This window comes from Priapulus caudatus, unplaced genomic scaffold, assembly GCF_000485595.1.
Source record: "Priapulus caudatus unplaced genomic scaffold, Priapulus_caudatus-5.0.1 Scaffold58, whole genome shotgun sequence".
NCBI classification, from domain to species: domain Eukaryota; kingdom Metazoa; phylum Priapulida; class Priapulimorpha; order Priapulimorphida; family Priapulidae; genus Priapulus; species Priapulus caudatus.
This window is the reverse complement of record NW_014577119.1, coordinates 22,728-41,991: the sequence shown is the minus strand read 5'-3', so window position 1 is coordinate 41,991 and position 19,264 is coordinate 22,728. Positions and strand designations below refer to the sequence as shown.

The 19,264-nt window shown below is 41.3% G+C and overlaps 1 protein-coding gene across 2 annotated transcripts in view; it reads left to right on the top strand.

The window, feature by feature from the left end:
* LOC106821091 (anaphase-promoting complex subunit 2-like) overlaps positions 1 to 11,601 on the top strand; it is a 14,616-nt gene extending 3,015 nt beyond the window's left edge. Inside the window, exons 2-17 of one of the 2 annotated variants that reach the window (XM_014825742.1) lie at positions 158 to 361; positions 1,008 to 1,142; positions 1,256 to 1,415; positions 1,625 to 1,736; positions 2,070 to 2,202; positions 2,534 to 2,714; positions 3,677 to 3,796; positions 3,920 to 4,037; positions 4,297 to 4,412; positions 4,654 to 4,822; positions 5,387 to 5,564; positions 5,950 to 6,112; positions 6,359 to 6,454; positions 6,621 to 6,755; positions 6,953 to 7,050; positions 11,014 to 11,601. In XM_014825742.1, coding sequence (XP_014681228.1) covers positions 158 to 361; positions 1,008 to 1,142; positions 1,256 to 1,415; positions 1,625 to 1,736; positions 2,070 to 2,202; positions 2,534 to 2,714; positions 3,677 to 3,796; positions 3,920 to 4,037; positions 4,297 to 4,412; positions 4,654 to 4,822; positions 5,387 to 5,564; positions 5,950 to 6,112; positions 6,359 to 6,454; positions 6,621 to 6,755; positions 6,953 to 7,050; positions 11,014 to 11,226 — 2,331 coding nt within the window. In that variant the 3' untranslated portion in view covers positions 11,227 to 11,601. The remainder of the gene's footprint in view (positions 1 to 157; positions 362 to 1,007; positions 1,143 to 1,255; positions 1,416 to 1,624; positions 1,737 to 2,069; positions 2,203 to 2,533; positions 2,715 to 3,676; positions 3,797 to 3,919; positions 4,038 to 4,296; positions 4,413 to 4,653; positions 4,823 to 5,386; positions 5,565 to 5,949; positions 6,113 to 6,358; positions 6,455 to 6,620; positions 6,756 to 6,952; positions 7,051 to 11,013) is intronic. The other variant, XM_014825743.1, reaches the window with a different exon arrangement.
* The last annotated feature ends 7,663 nt before the right edge of the window (positions 11,602 to 19,264 follow it).

The window sequence follows — 19,264 nt, the reverse complement described above, 5'->3', positions numbered from 1 at the left end:
TAGTCCCACTGCTATACTGCTCAGAGATCATGCAGCCTAGCATATGCAATCAATGCTATAGCATAGCATATTGCAAGGATTGACTAGATTATATAGAAACGCTTGTGTGACTCCTAATCTGTATCATTTACTGACTTATCTATTATCTTTATATGAGCTTGATCCAGCACCACCAGTGATTTCACCACTAGGTCTTCAGTCTGCAGTTGAGCTTCTAATCAACCATGGTATTGGACACATAATCGAGGAATGGTTCCTAGAGGTGATGAATGCAGATCTCCAACAAAGAATTGCTCCTAACTTTCTGGCTTATTTTTCTTCTTCTGTGCCAGAAGATGAAATTGGCAATTTCATGTCAAAGGTAACTACCACTGTAACGCTCGGGGCTATACACACGTTTTGCCGTGTTTAGCATCATGTTTATTCTTGACTACAGATTGTGGTCATACTCACTACTTCTCTTTGGAATGCCCCATAGATGGAGAATACTGATGCCTTAAGATGTCTTTCCTACTGTTAGGATGATTTTTTGTCAAAATATATTGAATGGACATAAATCCAATAAACCGAGCAATTCATGTTCCTAGCCTGTGATACATATTACAAATGTTCAGTCATTAATAAAAAAACAATTTAGTTACACCAGATTTTATGCTTGCCAGTACAAGATATGTAGGTGGGTATTTTTAATATGCACGAAGGCAGTTGTATGAAAGCCCACTCTAAGTAATATTGATATCTCATGTGCATGATTGGCTAGGGAATGGTTTTCATGTACACGTGTATGTACTTACGATCATATTTGTCGTAATTGATCTGAGGCTGAAGATAAAAATGATAAAACTCGTTGCAATATCAAGTAAAATAACCAAGAACTGTTTGTTAATGTGAAGCTCCAACAATTTCGATATACCACAAGTTTGAATAAGTTTACTACAGACTTAACTATTGTGTTGTAATGAGCACAATATTTGTAACAGTAATGTTTTCTCTCTGGTTAACTATAGGTGATAGCTGAGCTCTATGATAACCTGTCAGCCTACATACCAAAGCTGGGCCAGCTTGATGAGATTAGCATGTGTATTTCTCTTCCAACACCATCATCAATGGATGGTCTCAATACAGTTTTATACAATGAAAAGGTGAGCATGATTCTGCATACTGTCCATAATATAGGCACATCTCTTTTTCGTCATAGGAAAACTGTTAAAATGTGTTAATTACTATATGTCCTTTTCCTAATTATCTGCTGTAGAAATCCAGGCAGCCGGCAATGGAGAGAGCGCAAAGCATATTTAAAGCCATGTTACTACCACAATATCAGATTCCAGAAAGCTTATATGCAAATGTGCAGAAATTCTACTCTCTGACTATGCGAGTCCATCACACCACCGATGAAGCAGACATTAAAGCGAGTAGGTTTTACTTGTACAATATGTCACAAAATTGTGAACTATGGTAACATAGAATACTACTGTGCATTCATGTCCTGACTAGTAACCTTGGTGCTCCCACTAACTGGCTGAAATTAGCCATATATAACCTTTTGCATATATACATATTGAATAAATTATATATATTTGTAATCAATTTAGGTAATTTAAAACACATTTTGATTTCACAGATAATGAAGATAGAGATGACGAATGTATAAGGTGCACTGGTTGTTGCTGTGATACTGATAACTGCCAGTGTCAGACACTTCTACATATATTTCACCAGGTCAATCAACAGCTGTAAGTTTTCACTAAAATTTATTTCTCTTCAAGAGTAATTTGGCTCTCACATTGGGTCAATGTGAGGGGTCATATTTATTGTGCACGGTATGACAGCTTGTTACCTCTAGAGTTCCTTGTATGATAATATAATGTTCAACAAGAATTTCAATAGGGAGAATTAAGGTCGTCACAATTGACGTTGGTTCACAACTATAAATCTGCATAATGTAATATATGATGTGGTTATACGTAAGCAGACATGAATGGATCTCTGTCAACATAAGGGAACTGTAATGCTGTAAGCTTATGGTGAACATTGTTTATTTGTTGTTGATGGTGGCGACGGTACAGCTATGAGCTGGGGTTGCTGGAAAGGTTTGCGGGGGAAGCTGTCACAAGTGTGATTCACGAGAAGATACAAGACTACGTCCAGCATACCTGCAAGGGAAACTTTGAATCATCATATCTTAGCTGCTTAGAAACGGCAAGTCTAAACCTTTCTCCAAAGATGTTTTTTTTTAAATGATAGAATGCATAGAATAGCGTAGTTTGCAATAGAAATTATACTTCTTCTCCGACCTTGCAAGCACGAATTTCACAAGTATTTTGTAATTGCAGTGGTTTATTACTATGAATGCATACATAAATTGTATGCACAAAAATAGTTGTCCATCCAGTGGTTGGCATCTAATATTAGAAATATGAAACGGTATGCAAAATTTACTTGCTTTTGACATAACACATTTTCCTGTGAAAACATTGTAAACTAGGTATGAGCTGGTTCGTGAAATATGGTTATATTTATCTGCACTCAGTGGCTAGAGACAAAGGTCGTGGGCTGGCTGTCTGAGGTGTATAGAGGGTCTGAAGGTTGTGAACGATACAATGACCCGAACACAGCAACAAGTGTCGAGGCCTACAAGTCGCGACTATACTACTTGCTGTATGAAACGTACACAGTCGTCAGGATAGACCAGCTCTTTAACATTATTATTGGTAAGAATACTAAGATATGGTTGCAAGGGCACAGTCAGTACACGTGTATACATAGCCAGATTCAAATTATCACATGGAAGGATTTTGCTACCTTGCCCGGTTTCATTTTAAATTTGTCAAGTTTTCCATTTTATTATTCAATCTGTGTATGACAAATCATAGTACCTTTTCCTATTTATGTGAAATCTCAACCTTGCTGTAGTACCAGTAAGAGTATCTATGATAAATGCCAAATTAACTGCACAAGTTTTTGTTATTATTTATATGAGCTGGCAACTATGTAAATTTCAAATAGTTTCCTTCCTTGTTGAATGTAAATTAATATTTGGCAAAGTTTGCTTTTCTGAGCAGCAACAATGATAATTAAATTGGTCCTCACATATGGTTAATGCAGGGATGAGAATTTTCCGCCGATCGGCGGAATTCCACCAATTTGACAGCCGCGTGAAATATATTTGAAATATTTTTTGCCTATTTTTGACTGTCTGTGAACTTTTAACATGGTTTGAGTAAATTTTTATAACGCATGACAATTTTATATTTTTATTATTCATGCGTGAAAGAAATGTTATACTTGTTTTCTACCAGTTTAATGTATTTTGTTAGCCATTATGTACCGTTGCTAGATTAGCAACAAGAGGTCATGGGGAAGGCCTCAAATCTGTTGTTAAAATAATATTATATTACAATTATGGCTTTTGCAAATACCTAAATTGAGCTAGAATGTATCTCCACATGGCCTAAAGATGCCATTACAGAGTCCATTTTTCTCAAAAAAATTCTGGGGGGGATCCCCCAGACCTCTCCCGCACCCTCCCCACTTGGCGGCGTAGCTGCCTCGTACTTGTCCTTCGTTATCTTTTCCTCTTTTTTTCCTTCTTGCTGTTCTCAACCCTGTTAATGATGATGACAGCAGTACTGAGTGATTCTTGTGTAATATACATCTTTGCTACTACATGTAGAATACCCGGAGTCTGAGCCTGCTATCGTTGATCTTCGCTGTTGCCTAGAGAAGACAAACCTACGATCTCAGCTTGTCACGTCACTGAAAACTGCACTGGAAACAAGACTATTACATCCTGGTATGTGCAAATACATACGGTAGAAATATATTGTTATTATCTGGAATGTTACAGTTGCTGGGTGTGAGCTTGGCCAGAAGGATTGTTTCACATTTTTGACAGCGTTTGAAATTTTTTCTCCAGGTGTGAACACTGCAGATATTCTGACAGCATATATATCTGGTATTAGAGCTCTTAGAGTACTAGACCCTACTGGTGTCATTCTGGAGCTGGTATGTGAGCCTGTTAGAAAGTACTTAAGGTAAGTCTCTCAGTATAGATGAAACCAGTAGCTATTGGGAGTATATCATTGAAGACTGATGTTCTCTGTATTTCATTCGACCCAGTGAGTGTAATAGAGTATTGTTGGAAAAAATTTCGCTTAATTTGGTTCAGAAAATAGAATATTTCTGCTGCTTGTTTATGCCTGTTAAAGAAAGTTTAACTTGGGTAAGACACATGCATGTGTTTATTTCCGGGGGTAGAGTAAGCGAGAACTCGCCCTGTTTTGCTCCTTGTAGGACGCGAGATGATACGGTCAGGTGTATAGTGTCAAGCCTCACTGATGACTCATCTAGTGACCTTGCAGATGAGCTGGTGAGAGGAGAGCCACTTCTGCTTGATGACAGTTGCCAAGGTGTGCATAAATTATGACAGGGTTTTTAGTTTATTAGGATATCTATAGCTAGTCGCACGTTGAGATGCTCAGTGATGACTGCAAAACATGCATTCACATTCATTATTGCGTGATGATTCACGTGTGATTTAATGTGTAATATGTGAATTATTAGAATAATAGACGACTTTGCTCTGTATTATCTCATGATGTCCATTTAATCATTTGTAATCGATTTCACCTCTTGCTGTATCGTCTGCAGGTGAGGAAGACATGGCTAACTGGGAGACCTGGTACCCTGACCCTGTCGATGCAGATCCGACAAAGACATCTAAGAGCAGACGATCGTCTGACATCATCAGCATGCTGGTTAACATATATGGCAGCAAGGAGCTGTTTGTGAATGAGTATAGAACTCTCCTGGCTGACAGGTGAACAAGCAGTGTGGCACTACCATTGACTTGATTGCTAACGATTACTAATTCTATCATATATATATTTTACTCTAGATATATTATCTTTTGTACTCTTGTATTCTATGTCTACTTTGTACACACTACTTGTATTCTATGTATAATTTATGTGTAATTCGTGTACTCCTGATAATGATATAGCACTCATTTTCTGTTGTGCCTGTGGTCAGATTTCCCATGATTGATGTGAAGTTTAACACTGATTTATAACAACATATGCGCAATTGGGTAATGATGAGGGAATACCTTTTATACAATTTCAAGAATTGAACCACTTATAGGTAGATATTATTAGACTGAAGTAATACCTTTGTTCTATTATATACATTTATTTTAGGCTTAGTTACATTGATGGGGCATATATTTTTTATTCACATTGAAGTGGCAGCTATCGTGCTTGAACCTCCCCTTGAGGCTACTTCACCGGGGTGCTCTCTTTTACCATTTTACTATCTTTCACAATTCCTCTTGCAGTCAGTAACGACACTGGTAAACCTGACCAACCGTTACGCTGTGTTACAGGATACTGTCGCAGTTCAACTACGACACAGAGAAGGAGATTCGCTACCTCGAGCTGCTGAAGCTGCGATTCGGTGAAGCTCAGCTGCATTACTGTGAGGTGATGCTGAAGGATGTGGCTGACTCCAAACGCATCAACTCCCTCATTCATAACGGAGAGCTGCAGGGTCACCAGAGCATGGTATGCCCCCCACGAGACCACATACTTAATTAATTACTTGTGTTCGTACTGCCATAAGTGTAGACTGTAGAGTAGAAACCTGAATGTAAAACATGGTAATATAATACTCTAATTGCAATAAAAAGTTTAATAGTATTATAAAATGGCTATTGTACAAATGAAACATTAATACTATGTTATTGTAATCATGATCGTATATGTGCTCATATAGATATTGTCATGTGTATGTTTGTATTCTTTGTGCTACGTTAATATTAATATATCTACTATTTTTAATGCTGTTTTAGGAAGCTTCATTATTACTAGTCTTATATTCCTTTTCGAAGTATTTCTCATTCCTTGTCTTTAGTTAAGATATGTTTTTTTCTGATTTCTTCTGCTACAGGATATACCGGTGAATGCGATGATCTTGTCAGCACAGTTTTGGCCAACGTTTCGTGAGGACAAATTGGAACTTCCAGCAGGCATTAAAAGCTCACTAGATGCTTACACTAAGAACTTTGAAACTCTGAAGGGCAACAGAACTCTATGTTGGAAGCCTCATCTCGGTAGGCAGAGTGTCGCTGCAGTGTATTTATGCAGGAAAGACAATTGTTTTTCAAAATGCTTTCTGGCACCTGTAACACTACTGGTGTGCTGCAGTCTGTAGACTACACCAAGCAGTTCATGGCTGGTCTTAATCTCTTTGCTACTTGCACTCACTTGCAGATCAATACTTATACACTTGTTTTTCTTTCATGATATGTGAAATGAATATGGTATGGTCATGGCATAAGGCGAATCTTTCTCTGCAGGTCTAGTAAGTTTGGAGATAGAGCTCAAGGATAGGAAGGTTCATATTAGCTGCAGTCCAGTCCATGCTACCATCATCATGCACTTCCAGGAGAAATGTTAGTATGTCACAAGGCAGCTGATGCACAGCGAATGCCTATTAACTTTAAATTAATATACAAGAATGTTGAAAAATTGGCTATAAAGTCAGTGAGAAACAAATGCTCTCATTTTGCCTAAGGTGGTGGCAAACACCCATGTAGCTGCTTTCACTCTCTCCTGCAGCAAAATGGACTGTGGATGAGCTCAGTGTAATTATGCACGTGCCGGTGTCTGTGCTTAGACACAAGATGGCTTTCTGGCAGAGTCAAGGTCTGCTGAAGGAGGAGTCGGCGGACACATTTATACTCATAGAGGAAGGTAGGAATTTAAGCTAACCACATATATTGAATTGTGAAGGTACAGATCATACTATTGTTGGAGCATGGTTCAATGAATACTCCTCATACTGTGCATGGCTTATCATCCCATGCAATGCAAAATGGTGAAAATGTTCCTGGGTTGTGAAGGAATTTCCTTGCGAATCTAACAGTGCTTTTCTGTTTTGTTTATTTCAGGCAAAGGTGGTCGCCATGACATCCACATGATTGACATTGAGGAGGAGACGGAGTCGGCCATGGCTTCATCACATGACCAGCGAGAAGAAGAGCTTCAGGTATTGCAACCTGGAGCCTGCTGTCAGAAACACCATAAATAGTTATGACTATAATATGTCTAAAATATCATGAGCCCGTTGTCAGAAACAAAATCAGTCTTAACATTAGTCTTAACACTAACATTTTCTCGTAGACCGTCGACAGCACTTTGTTTCGTATTGTTATGAGGAAATCTGCTACGATTTTTTATTCAGGTAACTTTGCAGCGTTTCTGTCGACGGTCTAAGAGAAAAAGTTAATGCTAAGACTAATGTTAAGACAAATTTGTTTCTGACAACGGGGCCCCATGCCTTTTGCACAACACTTCACTTAAAAGTTATGACATTTTAGACTCGTGATGCCGTGACTGTTTATGCTGTTTCTGACGATGAGCCCTTGTTTCCTTGTTCTAAATCGAGAACTCGTTTGACCACTCTCAAGACATTTATTCCTCTTGCAGTGCTGGTCCAGCATGTATTGTCATAGCATTGGCATTTCAGCTGTAACTACATGTGTTTCTGAAGTGTCCTGCATTGTTCTTATTCGTCTATATACACATGCAGCACTTATGAAATCATGGCGCGACATGTAAATATTTACGCTATTAGTTAATGCAGTGGTTTGCAAGAGTTCATTATAGAAGCAAAATGGTTTACTATACATATATATATATATACAGTGGAACCTCGATTTTATGCGCACCGATTTAACGTGAATTCGGATATATCGTGATGAGTCGTTGGACCCCCTTTTTTTGCTCTTACATAGCCACGTATATATAACTCCGATTTAGCGCGACCCTGCTTTTTTCACGATGACATTTTATGGACCCCAACCATCGCGTTATAACGTGGCTACACTGGATATATATATATTATATATATATATATATTATATATATCAAGAGCTATAATACCTAGAGTTACAACGGAAAAACGGGAAATAGTGCTATTTACGAGACAACATGTATTTCTACTTGTCTGCAAGTCTTAGAATATATTTTATGGTATTGCTTAAAGCAGAATTCTTTCGCTCTCTAAAACAAGACCACCGCTTTGTCAATAGCGATACTCCTAGGCTGATGATATTGGCTCCTAACCTTCGCGCCTCCCACATGCCTGCACGCCGCCCATCGCATCCAGCTTATTCAAGGCAAACCTACACGCCCCTAGGCATTTTTGGCCTATCGTTTTCCGTCGCCGCTTGGAGCGCTGCATAATGATATCACGATGCCGCAAATTTGGTAGGCGCTTACTAACACCCATTATAGTAACTGAGGCTGCGTATAGTAGAACTTAATTAAAAAAAACATTGCCGGCTCCATCAATGACGGGCATTAGCCGTGCTCAGGGAACATAATGGGAGCTAAGGGCCATAGGCGATAGCCCCCGAAAGTCATCTGTTTATGATAACCGAAACGCCCGTTCCATTCATTAAGTTATGGTGGAAAAACCGACTCTCACGAAGCAACCTTTAGAGCGTTTAGGTTGCTGAATAAGCTGGATGCGAGGCGGCGTGAGGCATGTGGGGAGGAGAGGTTTAGAGCCAAATATCTCAGCCCAGGAGTATCGTATGACCAAGCCGTTGGCTCTTGTTTTAGCAGAGCAAAGAATTCTGCTTAATGCAACACCATAAAATTATTCTAGGACATCGCAGGCAAGTAGCATAGATCATGTCGTGAAATAGCACTATTTTTCCCTTATTCCGTTGTATATCTAGGTATTTTAGCCATCTTGATATTATATATATATCAGGTCGTTGTGGGTCGCGTGTGTTTCAGGGTAATGGTCGTTAATTTTTAGCCCTCATCTGACATAGTCAGATGCAGCTTGTAGAATCGCCTAAATAGAAACCGTGCATCCGGTGCATCGGTCAACAGTTGGGCACAGATCTACAACGGTGCGACGTACGGGTTCACGATATTCGGACGTGGGGGGAGTGGGTGGGGGGGGGGGGCGGCTAATCGAAAACGAGTTGCGGATGCTCGAAGCTGCGGGGGTCAAGGTCAAAGGTCATAGAGGTGTACAGAAAGGCCGAAGCATTCCCTCTTAACTTAAGGTATAAAGATGGAAATGCCCAGAGAGTGCGGCACAAAATCTAAACGGCTTGACCTAGGCTCGTGATAGTCAGGTGTATGCATCATGTAGGAAAAGCCATCACTGCTGCCGAAATTGGAGCCGGAAGAGAGTCTAGACAGGTCAATGGGGTTCACAGGCCAGATTTTAGACATTTTCTCGAGGACAATGGTTGACAGGGCGTTGAAAAACATTTTGTTTCTAGCGGGATCTTGATGCATTCTTTACCATTTTATGGCTTTATTGAAACCGGACCATTTAAAAATGTACTTTCCTGGCTGACATGGTGAAGAGGTAGTGTCGGATATACCTGTTTGACCGCTCAAGATTGAGGGTTTAAACATGGAGATTTTGTTGAGCTGTTAACAAAGCCGACTGAACTGCTGTTTGCTATTTGTGGATGATGAGGTCCTACAGTTGCACAGTTCAATTGCCAAAGGCAAATGTTTGTTGAAACACAGGTTTACGTCCGCTTAAATCATAGTATTTTCTAAAGCAGTCTGTATTTAGCACCACTGACGTAGCCACCATGTTATTAGCACACTTGTAATGAACCCTGAATGCTCGCCTTGGGTAGGCAAAAACATGGGGGGCAGGTCCATTACGCATGGCGCATGGGGGTGCAAACTGGCACTATTCTAATCATAATGTATTGCCTGGCAACCTGCAATGCACGATGTGTTACTCACAGCTTGAGCCCGAAATTCTAGAATAGAACTTCTGAAGAATATCCAGGCTACAGTACACGTCAGTTGAGCGCCTGTCATCCTATGGCACTTGTTCATATGTCTGGTCAGGTGTTTTTCTGATGTTATGGTTGCATGTGTTATAGCTATTATGACCGCATGTGTTTTATGTGTTCTGGTCATGTATGTTTCAGCGCCTGTTCATGCGTCACGCATGTTTTATGTGTTCTGGTCATGTATGTTTCAGGTGTTCTTGTTGCATGTGTTTTAGGTGTTCTGGTCACACGTGTTTCAAGTGTTCTGGTCACACGTGTTTCACGTGTTTTGGTCACCTGATGTGTTTGGTCACACGTGTTTCTGGTGTTCTGGTTGTGCGTGTTTCATGTGTTCTGTGTGCACCTGTTTTACGTGTTCTGGTCGTGCGTGTTTTACGTGTTCTGTGTGCACCTGTTTCAGGTGTTCTATGTGCACCTGTTTCAGGTTTTCTGTGTGCACCTGTTTCAGGTGTTCTGTGTGCACCTGTTTCAGGTGTTCTGTGTGCACCTGTTTCACGTGTTCTGTGTGCACCTGTTTCACGTGTTCTGTGTGCACCTGTTTTCAGCGTGTTTTCGGTGTGCACCTGTTTTGCGGGTTCTGTGTGCACTTGTTCTCACGTGTTCCTGTGTGCCACACTGTTTCAGGTGATTCTGTGCTGACACCTGTTTCACGTGTTCTGTGTGCACCTGTTTCGCGTGTTCTGCGTTGGACCTGTTTCAGGTGTTTTTGCGCTGCACCTGTTTGGTTCGTTCTGTGTGCACTGTTTCAGGTGCTTCTGTGTGCACCTGTTTCAGGTGTTCTTGTGTGCACCTTGTTTTCGCGTGTTCTTGTGCACTGGCTTTTCAGGGTGTTCTGTGTGCGCCTGTTTCCTAGGTGTTCTGTGCTGCACCTGCTTTTGCCGTGTTCTGTGTGCACCTGTTTCAGGTGTTCTGTGTGCGCCTGTTTCAGGTGTTCTGTGCGGGTGGCCACTGTTCAGCTGTTTTCACCTGTCGCTTCCTTGCGGCTACCTGTTTCACGTGTTCTGCGTGCACTTCTGTTTCCACGCGTTCTGTGTGCACTAGTTTCACGCTTCTGTGTGCACCTGTTTCGCGTGTTCTGTGTGCACCTGTTTCACGTGTTCTGTGTGCACCTGTTTCACGTGTTCTGTGTGCACCTGTTTCACGTGTTCTGTGTGCACCTGTTTCAGGTGTTCTGGTCGTATATCGTTGGCATGCTGACGAACCTCGAGACGCTGCCGCTAGAGAAGATTCACACGATGCTGAAGGTGTTTGCGATGCAGGGCCCGTCGACGGGCGAGTGCAGCATCCAGGAGCTGAAGCACTTTCTCGATCGCAAGGTGAAGGAGCAGCACCTGATTTATGCTGGCGGAGTTTATCGTTTACCGAAGCCTGGTAGCTAGCATTGCCAACCGAGCCAGCTGCGTGCGCCCCTGATGAATTGTAGGATATCTACCAGCTGTCTTTACTTCAGGCTGATAATGATAACTGTACTGTGAATATTTGTATATATTTTGAGCATTGATCACAAACACAAAGATGATGATTTATGCTATTCGCGCTGCTGCTGTTATGATACGTTATGCTGATAGATGTCATGTTGTTCTCAATAATATGCGAGCTTGTAAATTTTTATCGGTAGGGGAGTTGTGTGATATTTTGTTTCACATTAATTATTTCCCTGCCATTAGTGAATGTGTTCATCAATCAAGTCAATCTGAATGAGCATGTGTAATGTGTAACACATATAATAAACATTCCACCTAATAGTCTTCATTTTCCTGCTTTGATAGCCTTGCTCTGTGATATATTGTCAAAATAATTACTTCACACAAATGTTACCCATTTAGTCGTAAACGCAAGTTTCCGCAGGGGGAATTTGGTGTCCATATATCGCGCTTCAAATATTCTTCGTGTTATAGCCTTGTGAGGTACGTACTCAAGTTATTGTAGCTGTTAAACCGGTGCCTCATTTTTACTACTCGCAACTGACAGTAATGTTCAACGGCCGTACCCTAAGGGTGGCTATCTAGCACGCTGCAACCAGCCATCGTTGACAGGATTCTTAATTGATGACACGGTCGTTACTAGAAAACGCATAATCGCTACTTTCTTGTCTTACTTTTTGCTCGACGCTGCGTCGGTCTCTGCGCCTAGTTGTAGTTCGGCGGACACTAGAGCATGACAAAATTGAGTGCAGCGGTTATGCGACATGCTATGAACGAAACGCAGTGTATTATTGTGATATGGACTGCTGAGGCGCCTTGTTGATATACATTAGCACACAACACGGAATACTCATACTGTCTATACTACCGATATATAGGTTTACAGACATATGTAGGTGTACAGATACGTACAGGTGTGTAAATGTGTTACTCACCGTAGCCGTGGCTACGTACGTATATCGCGCCCGGACAGGAATGAACACATGATAATAACATCAACTTGCGAACGAGTGGATTACCATATACGTTGAGCTTAGGAAGTACCCATACCACAGACGCGCACCGCACCGCACCAGCAGTTTTTTAATAGGCAGTATGTATATCGTGTATTATTTCGCCGATGACACGTTCAAGATAGCAGTTGTTTGTCTGGACGGGGACAGCGCAAGACTGAGGGACTCAATATGTGCGAGCAACAGCTCTAATCCGTCCATAGTGTCGGTGAAGTGTGAGTAGTATTATACGGGTGATTTTATTATGCCTTGTCACTCGTTGCTGTAAGGCGTTGATATAGACGGATATGGAATTCATCGGACCAACATTTAACCAGATAAGCCAAAAAACGTTTAAATTAAAACATTAAACAGAAAATTCAAATAATTGGTCTTCTATGTTGTTTTCCTATTTTATTTCAACTTATTATTTACTGTTTAAAACCTCGTTTCGATGCTGGCAGGTGCATTCCTAGATAAAACGCACGTAGGCCCTATTCGCATTCTCGTACTCATTCAATGACATTCTGGACAGATTCTACTATTCTAGAATATAAACGAAATTTCAATCTTTAAAATACACCTTCCTTCAAAAAGCAAGACGGATAAGATTCCGAATGAGGAAACAAGTTTTACAAAAAGCAAATTATGGAGATAATTTAAGCACAAGAATTCCCTATATATCCTCAATTTTCAAAGGAAGAAGACCGCCCATACAGTTCATAACATTCAAGGACTGTGAATATTCGCAATTCTGTCGCGAATGGCGAGTTTATCATGGTGATAATTTAGATTAATCTGTGCTTCGCCCAAAACCAGCTGATACCATATAGAAGTATAAAATTATTGTATTACATTAATTGTAATTTGTAATTGTTATTGTAATTGTAATTGTAATTGTTTGTAATTATTTGTAATTTGTTGTAATTGTTACAATTTCTCATTAATTGTAATTGTTAATTGTAATTTGTATTACATTATTGTATTACATCAAGTTCCTATGTATTTTTATTTGCAATTTTTTGCTAACGCTTCTGACGGCTGAATGCGCTCTGGTGTACATGAACAGCCTACAGGCGTATTTAATTTGTGTGTTTGAGAGCAGGCTGGGCCAGTTAGACAACTTTGGTGTAAGCGATTTAAGGACCGGGTTTTAACAAAGGAGTTACAACATGATAGATGATCGAGTCAAATTCACGGATCACCTATAGGCCAACCCTGATCGTAAAGAAATATATTACATGTTAAATGAGTTTTAAGTAAACGTTCGTTTTTGCGTTTTGCTTGCTTTTCGCAGCGCGATCTATGGATATATTTAATTAGCACAACCGCACACGCACGCACGCACACACGCACGCACGCACACACGCACGCACACAAACAAACACATGCACACAAACACTCGCGCGCCCCCCACCCCACATACATATACGCAGGAGTGTATAATAGGGTATTAATAGTGTATAATAGTGTATATCCCTATTATACACTCCTGATATACGATATATACAATTGTGTGATGTAATATGAAATATAATTTGATTGTCTAATTTAAAAATGTGCATGCTTCAATACAGCTGTTCGGGAATTGGTATCAGAGTTCGAGGAGAAGTCAGTAACTGAAACAACTATCGTTACCGATTGCCGTCTCAGCTCGTTTGACAAAGGTTCCGTCAATCAACAGAAGGTCATTTTGCATATTATACGTCCTCTCATCTATCTTGTTTCTATCTCAGTTCGTCTGTTTGTCTTGAAAACTATCTCAGCTGTTTACTCATTTTATTTCATCTATCTCGCCGCATCTCTTTGTTTCTTTCTTTCCCGCTTTATTTCGTTCATTCCCTCTTGCTCGCTCGGTCTCCCGCCTCTCGCTGTCACTGTCGCTCGCTTGCGCTCTCCCCCTCTCTCTCTCGCTCTCTCTCTCCCTAATATATAGCCTATCTGTCTCTTCCTCACTATGCATCTCTCTCTCTCTCTCTCTCGCTCTCTCTCTCTTTCTCTATCGCATTAATGATGTGTCAGATAAAAGCCTTCGCGGTAAATTAAATCTCTGGCGGCATCAGTACCAATAAGCCGAATTCATGCTTCACGTAATACACATGAACAGTAGGTGTGTAAAACAGTGGCAGTACAATACTTACCAGTGCTAAATACAGCGTTATACTTATTCATCCGCCTTACTCGTCCTTTGGAGATTTTTGCAGAGTCCGTGATTATCGTCAGACGCTGCTAACGCGTATAGCGCCGGTGTATCTGCCATTAGCCGACATTGTATGCTCTGACCACAGTTACAACATGCCAAGTTTCTGGAGATGGAAAAGGAGATGCTGCATCTCGGACTGAAGGGCACTGACAGTACGGAGCAATGCATCCTAGCACAGCTGAAGAGCGTTCACGAAGAGCTGTACGACCTGCACGCCGAGAATATATACGTATGCAATAACATGACTCAGTTTTCTTACATTTCTACTGTCTTATATATACTGAAACCGCTGAGTAAAATTTCAGCAAAGATTGAGTGCTGCAGCGCTTTAATATATATATATATATATATATATATTACATATTACATATATAACACAGTGTGTGTGGCGTGTGCGTGTGCGTGTGTGTGTGGTGTGTGTGTGTGGTGTGTGGTGTGTGTGTGTGTGTGGTGTGTGTGTGTTGTGTGTGTGTGTGTTGTGTGTACGTGTGTGTGTGTGTGGTGATACGTGGGTAATTATATACTTCCGTAGTACTTTACGCTACAGAGTGCGACGCGACAAACGGGAAAGCAATAACCTATACGTATGCAACGTTTTGTTAAAGATATAAAGATTGTTACAGAAATAAGAGCGCCATATAGTGTGTTATTGTTCTAGGCATGGAAATAATATACTAGTGTCTCTTTCGCTATACGTTCCTACGGTTCTATCTGTTTGTCTCGTCGCCTCTCGTCGCAGCAGTACCTGCAGGGCAGTACCTGTGCATTCAGTGTACACCTCGAGCAATCAGTATACAAGCAAGCGAGCGATGTGTCACGGCGCGTGCGCACATAAGCGATTTCGAAGCGATTCTATATCAATTTGGGAGCAATTGAGAGCGACGAGTCGCTCAAAATCAAACAAGTTTGATTTCTTGCAACTCGTCGCAAGCGACCAGAAATCGCTACGGGTTGCAGTTGCACATTCCCGCACACGTAGCGATTTCACGGCAATTTTTACAGTGATTCTAGAATCGCTGTCAAGTTGCATGAAAAAATCGCACGTCTGCGCTAGCTGCAGGTCGTGCATCTGCAACGGAAACACTTGTTGCACCCTGATATTGAGACACAGGTAGAAGGATAGAGCGACTGTAGACTTTTAACTGTAATATGTTATATTTCATGGCCGTGCGTTAAAAAGGACTTGCTAGATGTTGGAGAATACGAGGACGATAGGCTGCATTTCCAGCAAAGTTGTATCGACAACTTCATACGTGTCTCGGATGAACTCCGAACGGAAACGGTATACAGAATCCTCGTGTTTGCTATAATTCTCAGTAAACACGAATACCATCTAACTAATGCAATGGCAAAACGAATAAGTACATTTTACGTTACTACGAGGCTAATATATATATGTATGCGTGTGTGCTGGAGCGTTTGAGTGCGTGTACGTCTGTGTGCGCGCACGTGTGTTGGTGTTTGTGTGCGATTGTTGTCTGAATGATTCAACAGTGCATATACGTGTGTGCTGCAGCAAGTACTTAATATATGGACTGAGAAAGAGCGTAGGCCTACGTGTCCAAAAGCGTAGCCTACTCGTCGCGCGACTAATCACATTCTATGCTACTGTAAGGTACATGAATTTCCTATCCTACTAACCTATGCGATGATTTATAGGCGTATCCGTCATTACCGCCCTGCGGCAGTGTCGATGACATCATCGCGGCAACCCATGAAAATGAAAGCAAACACACCGGAAAAGGCCCGGATGATCTCAACATCTCGGCAACGTCTGACTTAGGTTCGAAATAATTTATTTCGTGTTCAGTCTCATTATCCGTTAGTCGTAATTTCATATAGTATTCCATTGAATTGATGACATATTTCTCTTTTAGGGATAAGCATACAGACAACATCGTGTATCGATTCCGACTGCGACACTATAACTGGAGATGAACCGGACACACTAGATGACTGGATAGTTACCAATTCTCCTCATCTAAACTGCAGAGCTGTTGATGGTAGCGGCAGCGGAAGCGATGGAAACGACAGCGACCACAACCATGATTCTACTTTCCCAGAGGTTGACTACGCTGCTGTGCTGCGTGATGAGAACAGCAAGCTAACCAGGGTAATATATAATAACGTAAATAGCGTAATATAACGACAGCTTCTATAGAAAAACAATTGCGCGGAACGTACAGGGAGAAAAGGTAGAACAAAATCATAGCGTGCCTCACATTGTCAGGCGAATTTCAAGATGAGGGCGTTTTACCTACCTCGTGATTCTTGAAGATATGTTGTTAACATATCTGCCTGAATGTTCACGCTGGTTGTATGTTAAGCTTCACTGCATTTCCAGCTTCACTGCACGTTTATATCTTGGCTTTATGTTTACGTTGGTTGTAAGGCCACCGCAAGTTGTACGCCTATAGCGCAGACGTTTGTTGTGTGTGTGTGTGTGTGTGTGTGTGGTGTGTGTGTGTGTGTGTGTGTGTGTGTGTGGTGTGTGTGTATGGTTGTGTGGTGGTGTGCGTGTGTGTGTATTGTGTGTATTGTGTGTGCATGTGTGTTTGTTTGGGTGCGTGTGTATGTAGTTGTAGTGTGTAGGAACGCGTGGTGCTGTTGCTCGCTTACCAAATATTTTTGCTCCGTCCCCTGCCTGTCACCCTTTCACATATCAGGAAAATACAATATCCGTGTGTGCGTGTGTGTATATTGTAACGATATAATGTACTGAAAAATTCTTTGTCAAGATTAGCGAGGAATAATGACATAGTAATAAATAGACTTTTTTTATATTAGCTTGTTGCTGTTCTTACAGAGAGTCGCCGAAAAGAATGAGCAGATATCTCGACTGCAATACGAGAAGACAGTACTGGTCAAAGAGCTGCTGTCCTCTTGGAAGTGGGATAGTCAGGAAACACTACAAATGTAAAGACGGCGAGTGGCGAATGTGACAGCATGTGTAACGTTTTCCCCTTTTGTGGGTAGTAGATCAGGCCGTGATCGTCCCACAGGGGGTGACTGCCAGGCACGTTCCGTTATGACCAACCACGACAGTGACAGAAAGAGCAACACGGAATTATGCAGCACCATATAATAGCCTTTTACTTGACACCAGCAATCACAACACTGTACTTACAAATAATCCACGATGATACAGTCGTAATGCATGGTGTGACTGCTCAAGTGAACAGTTAACGTTATCCGTGGACGGTGCGAAGTTACCTGTGCACCCACAAGATATACGAATCTAACTATCTGATCAAGCGGCTCACGCGTGGCAATACAACACAATTCAATGACGAATTCTTACGATCTGTAGTTCGTGCATAGTGCCGGTGGTCTTGAGCATCTATCGCGGGTTGGTCAGACCTCAGACCTGCTCCTCTTCGATCGTTGAGTGACTCTGGTGTGAGTGCTTGACAACTGTCATAATTTATGTCTTCCTTATATATCCGCCAGCCCAGAGTAGCTTTGTATAGAGGGCAGACGAAATGTGCACGTGCCGGCACGTACTCACGTCGTGGCGAAAGCTCAAGGATGACTCGATGAAGCTCTCCGAAGCTACCACGCGTGTTTCGGCTGAAGCTGCCAACCTCCACGTCAGCAATGGGAGCTACTGACGTACCGAGATTGCGTCAAGTTTTACGCACACAGAGTTGTATGATGTTACGTATACATTTCCCCCACATATGTACATATAATGATACGTGCGTAGGTATACACGCAGGGGCGTGTACAGGATTTGTACCGGGGGGCGGGGGTCTAACCGTAAACCAAACTTTGGGGGCCGGGGAGGGGGTTTTTGGGGGCCCTCCCCCAGAAAATTTTGAAATTAGACCCCCTTAGATGCGTTTTCTGCGCGAGCAGGGGGGGTCCGGACCCCCTGGACGCCCCCCTCCTGTACACTCCCCTGACACGACAGGACCCCAAAATCCTTTCAAGGATTTTATACTAATATTTTTAATGTCATATGCTAGGCTCCAATTTTGCACTACATGTGTCTTATTAACAGAAATACCGGTCCTATATCCACACCACATTATGTGAACCTAACCAATTATGGTAGTTACCACCTAGTGTTAGTATGGTCCGACTGTTCTATGCCACCGAGCTGTGTATAATATTATATTACATAATATTATATAATATAATATTAATATTATTATATACAGCTCAGTGGTTCTATGCATACTGTGCGATCATGTGACGTCACAGAAGTTAGTCAGATTTAGACGTAATCTACACATTTGCGAAATCAGCATGCACATATCAGCAAAAATTATTCATGAAAACTCGATTAATAAGGCAATTTAGCAATAATTAACCATATACTTGTTGTGTAATTATCTGTTGAAAGAGTGATATCCACAACGGATTCTCGTATTAGGTATTCCAGAGTCGAAAATATTTAGTTTACAGATTTATTGCAACTACCAGATGTGTCAGTAATAAATAAATAATCTATATGCCTACCATTAATGTTAAAGAAAAAAAACTGTGAATGAATTAATGCATGATCTTAATTGCATCATGCTATACCAAGCAAGTCGAATAAAGCCGCATTATTACAAACTAACAGCAGCTGTTCGTGTGGGCCATAATACCATCACATCGTCACAACCGTATGTTTGTAAGCGTGTCACCTCGTATCGCTTAATACAACGTCAAAATTTTTTGAAATATATGTACACTAACTGCTCTATTTTATCTTTATTCCTCACTGCTATAACGACGGCATAACCACGTGCACACGCGTGTACACACACGCACATGCACACGCACACGCCCATGCACACGCACATGCACA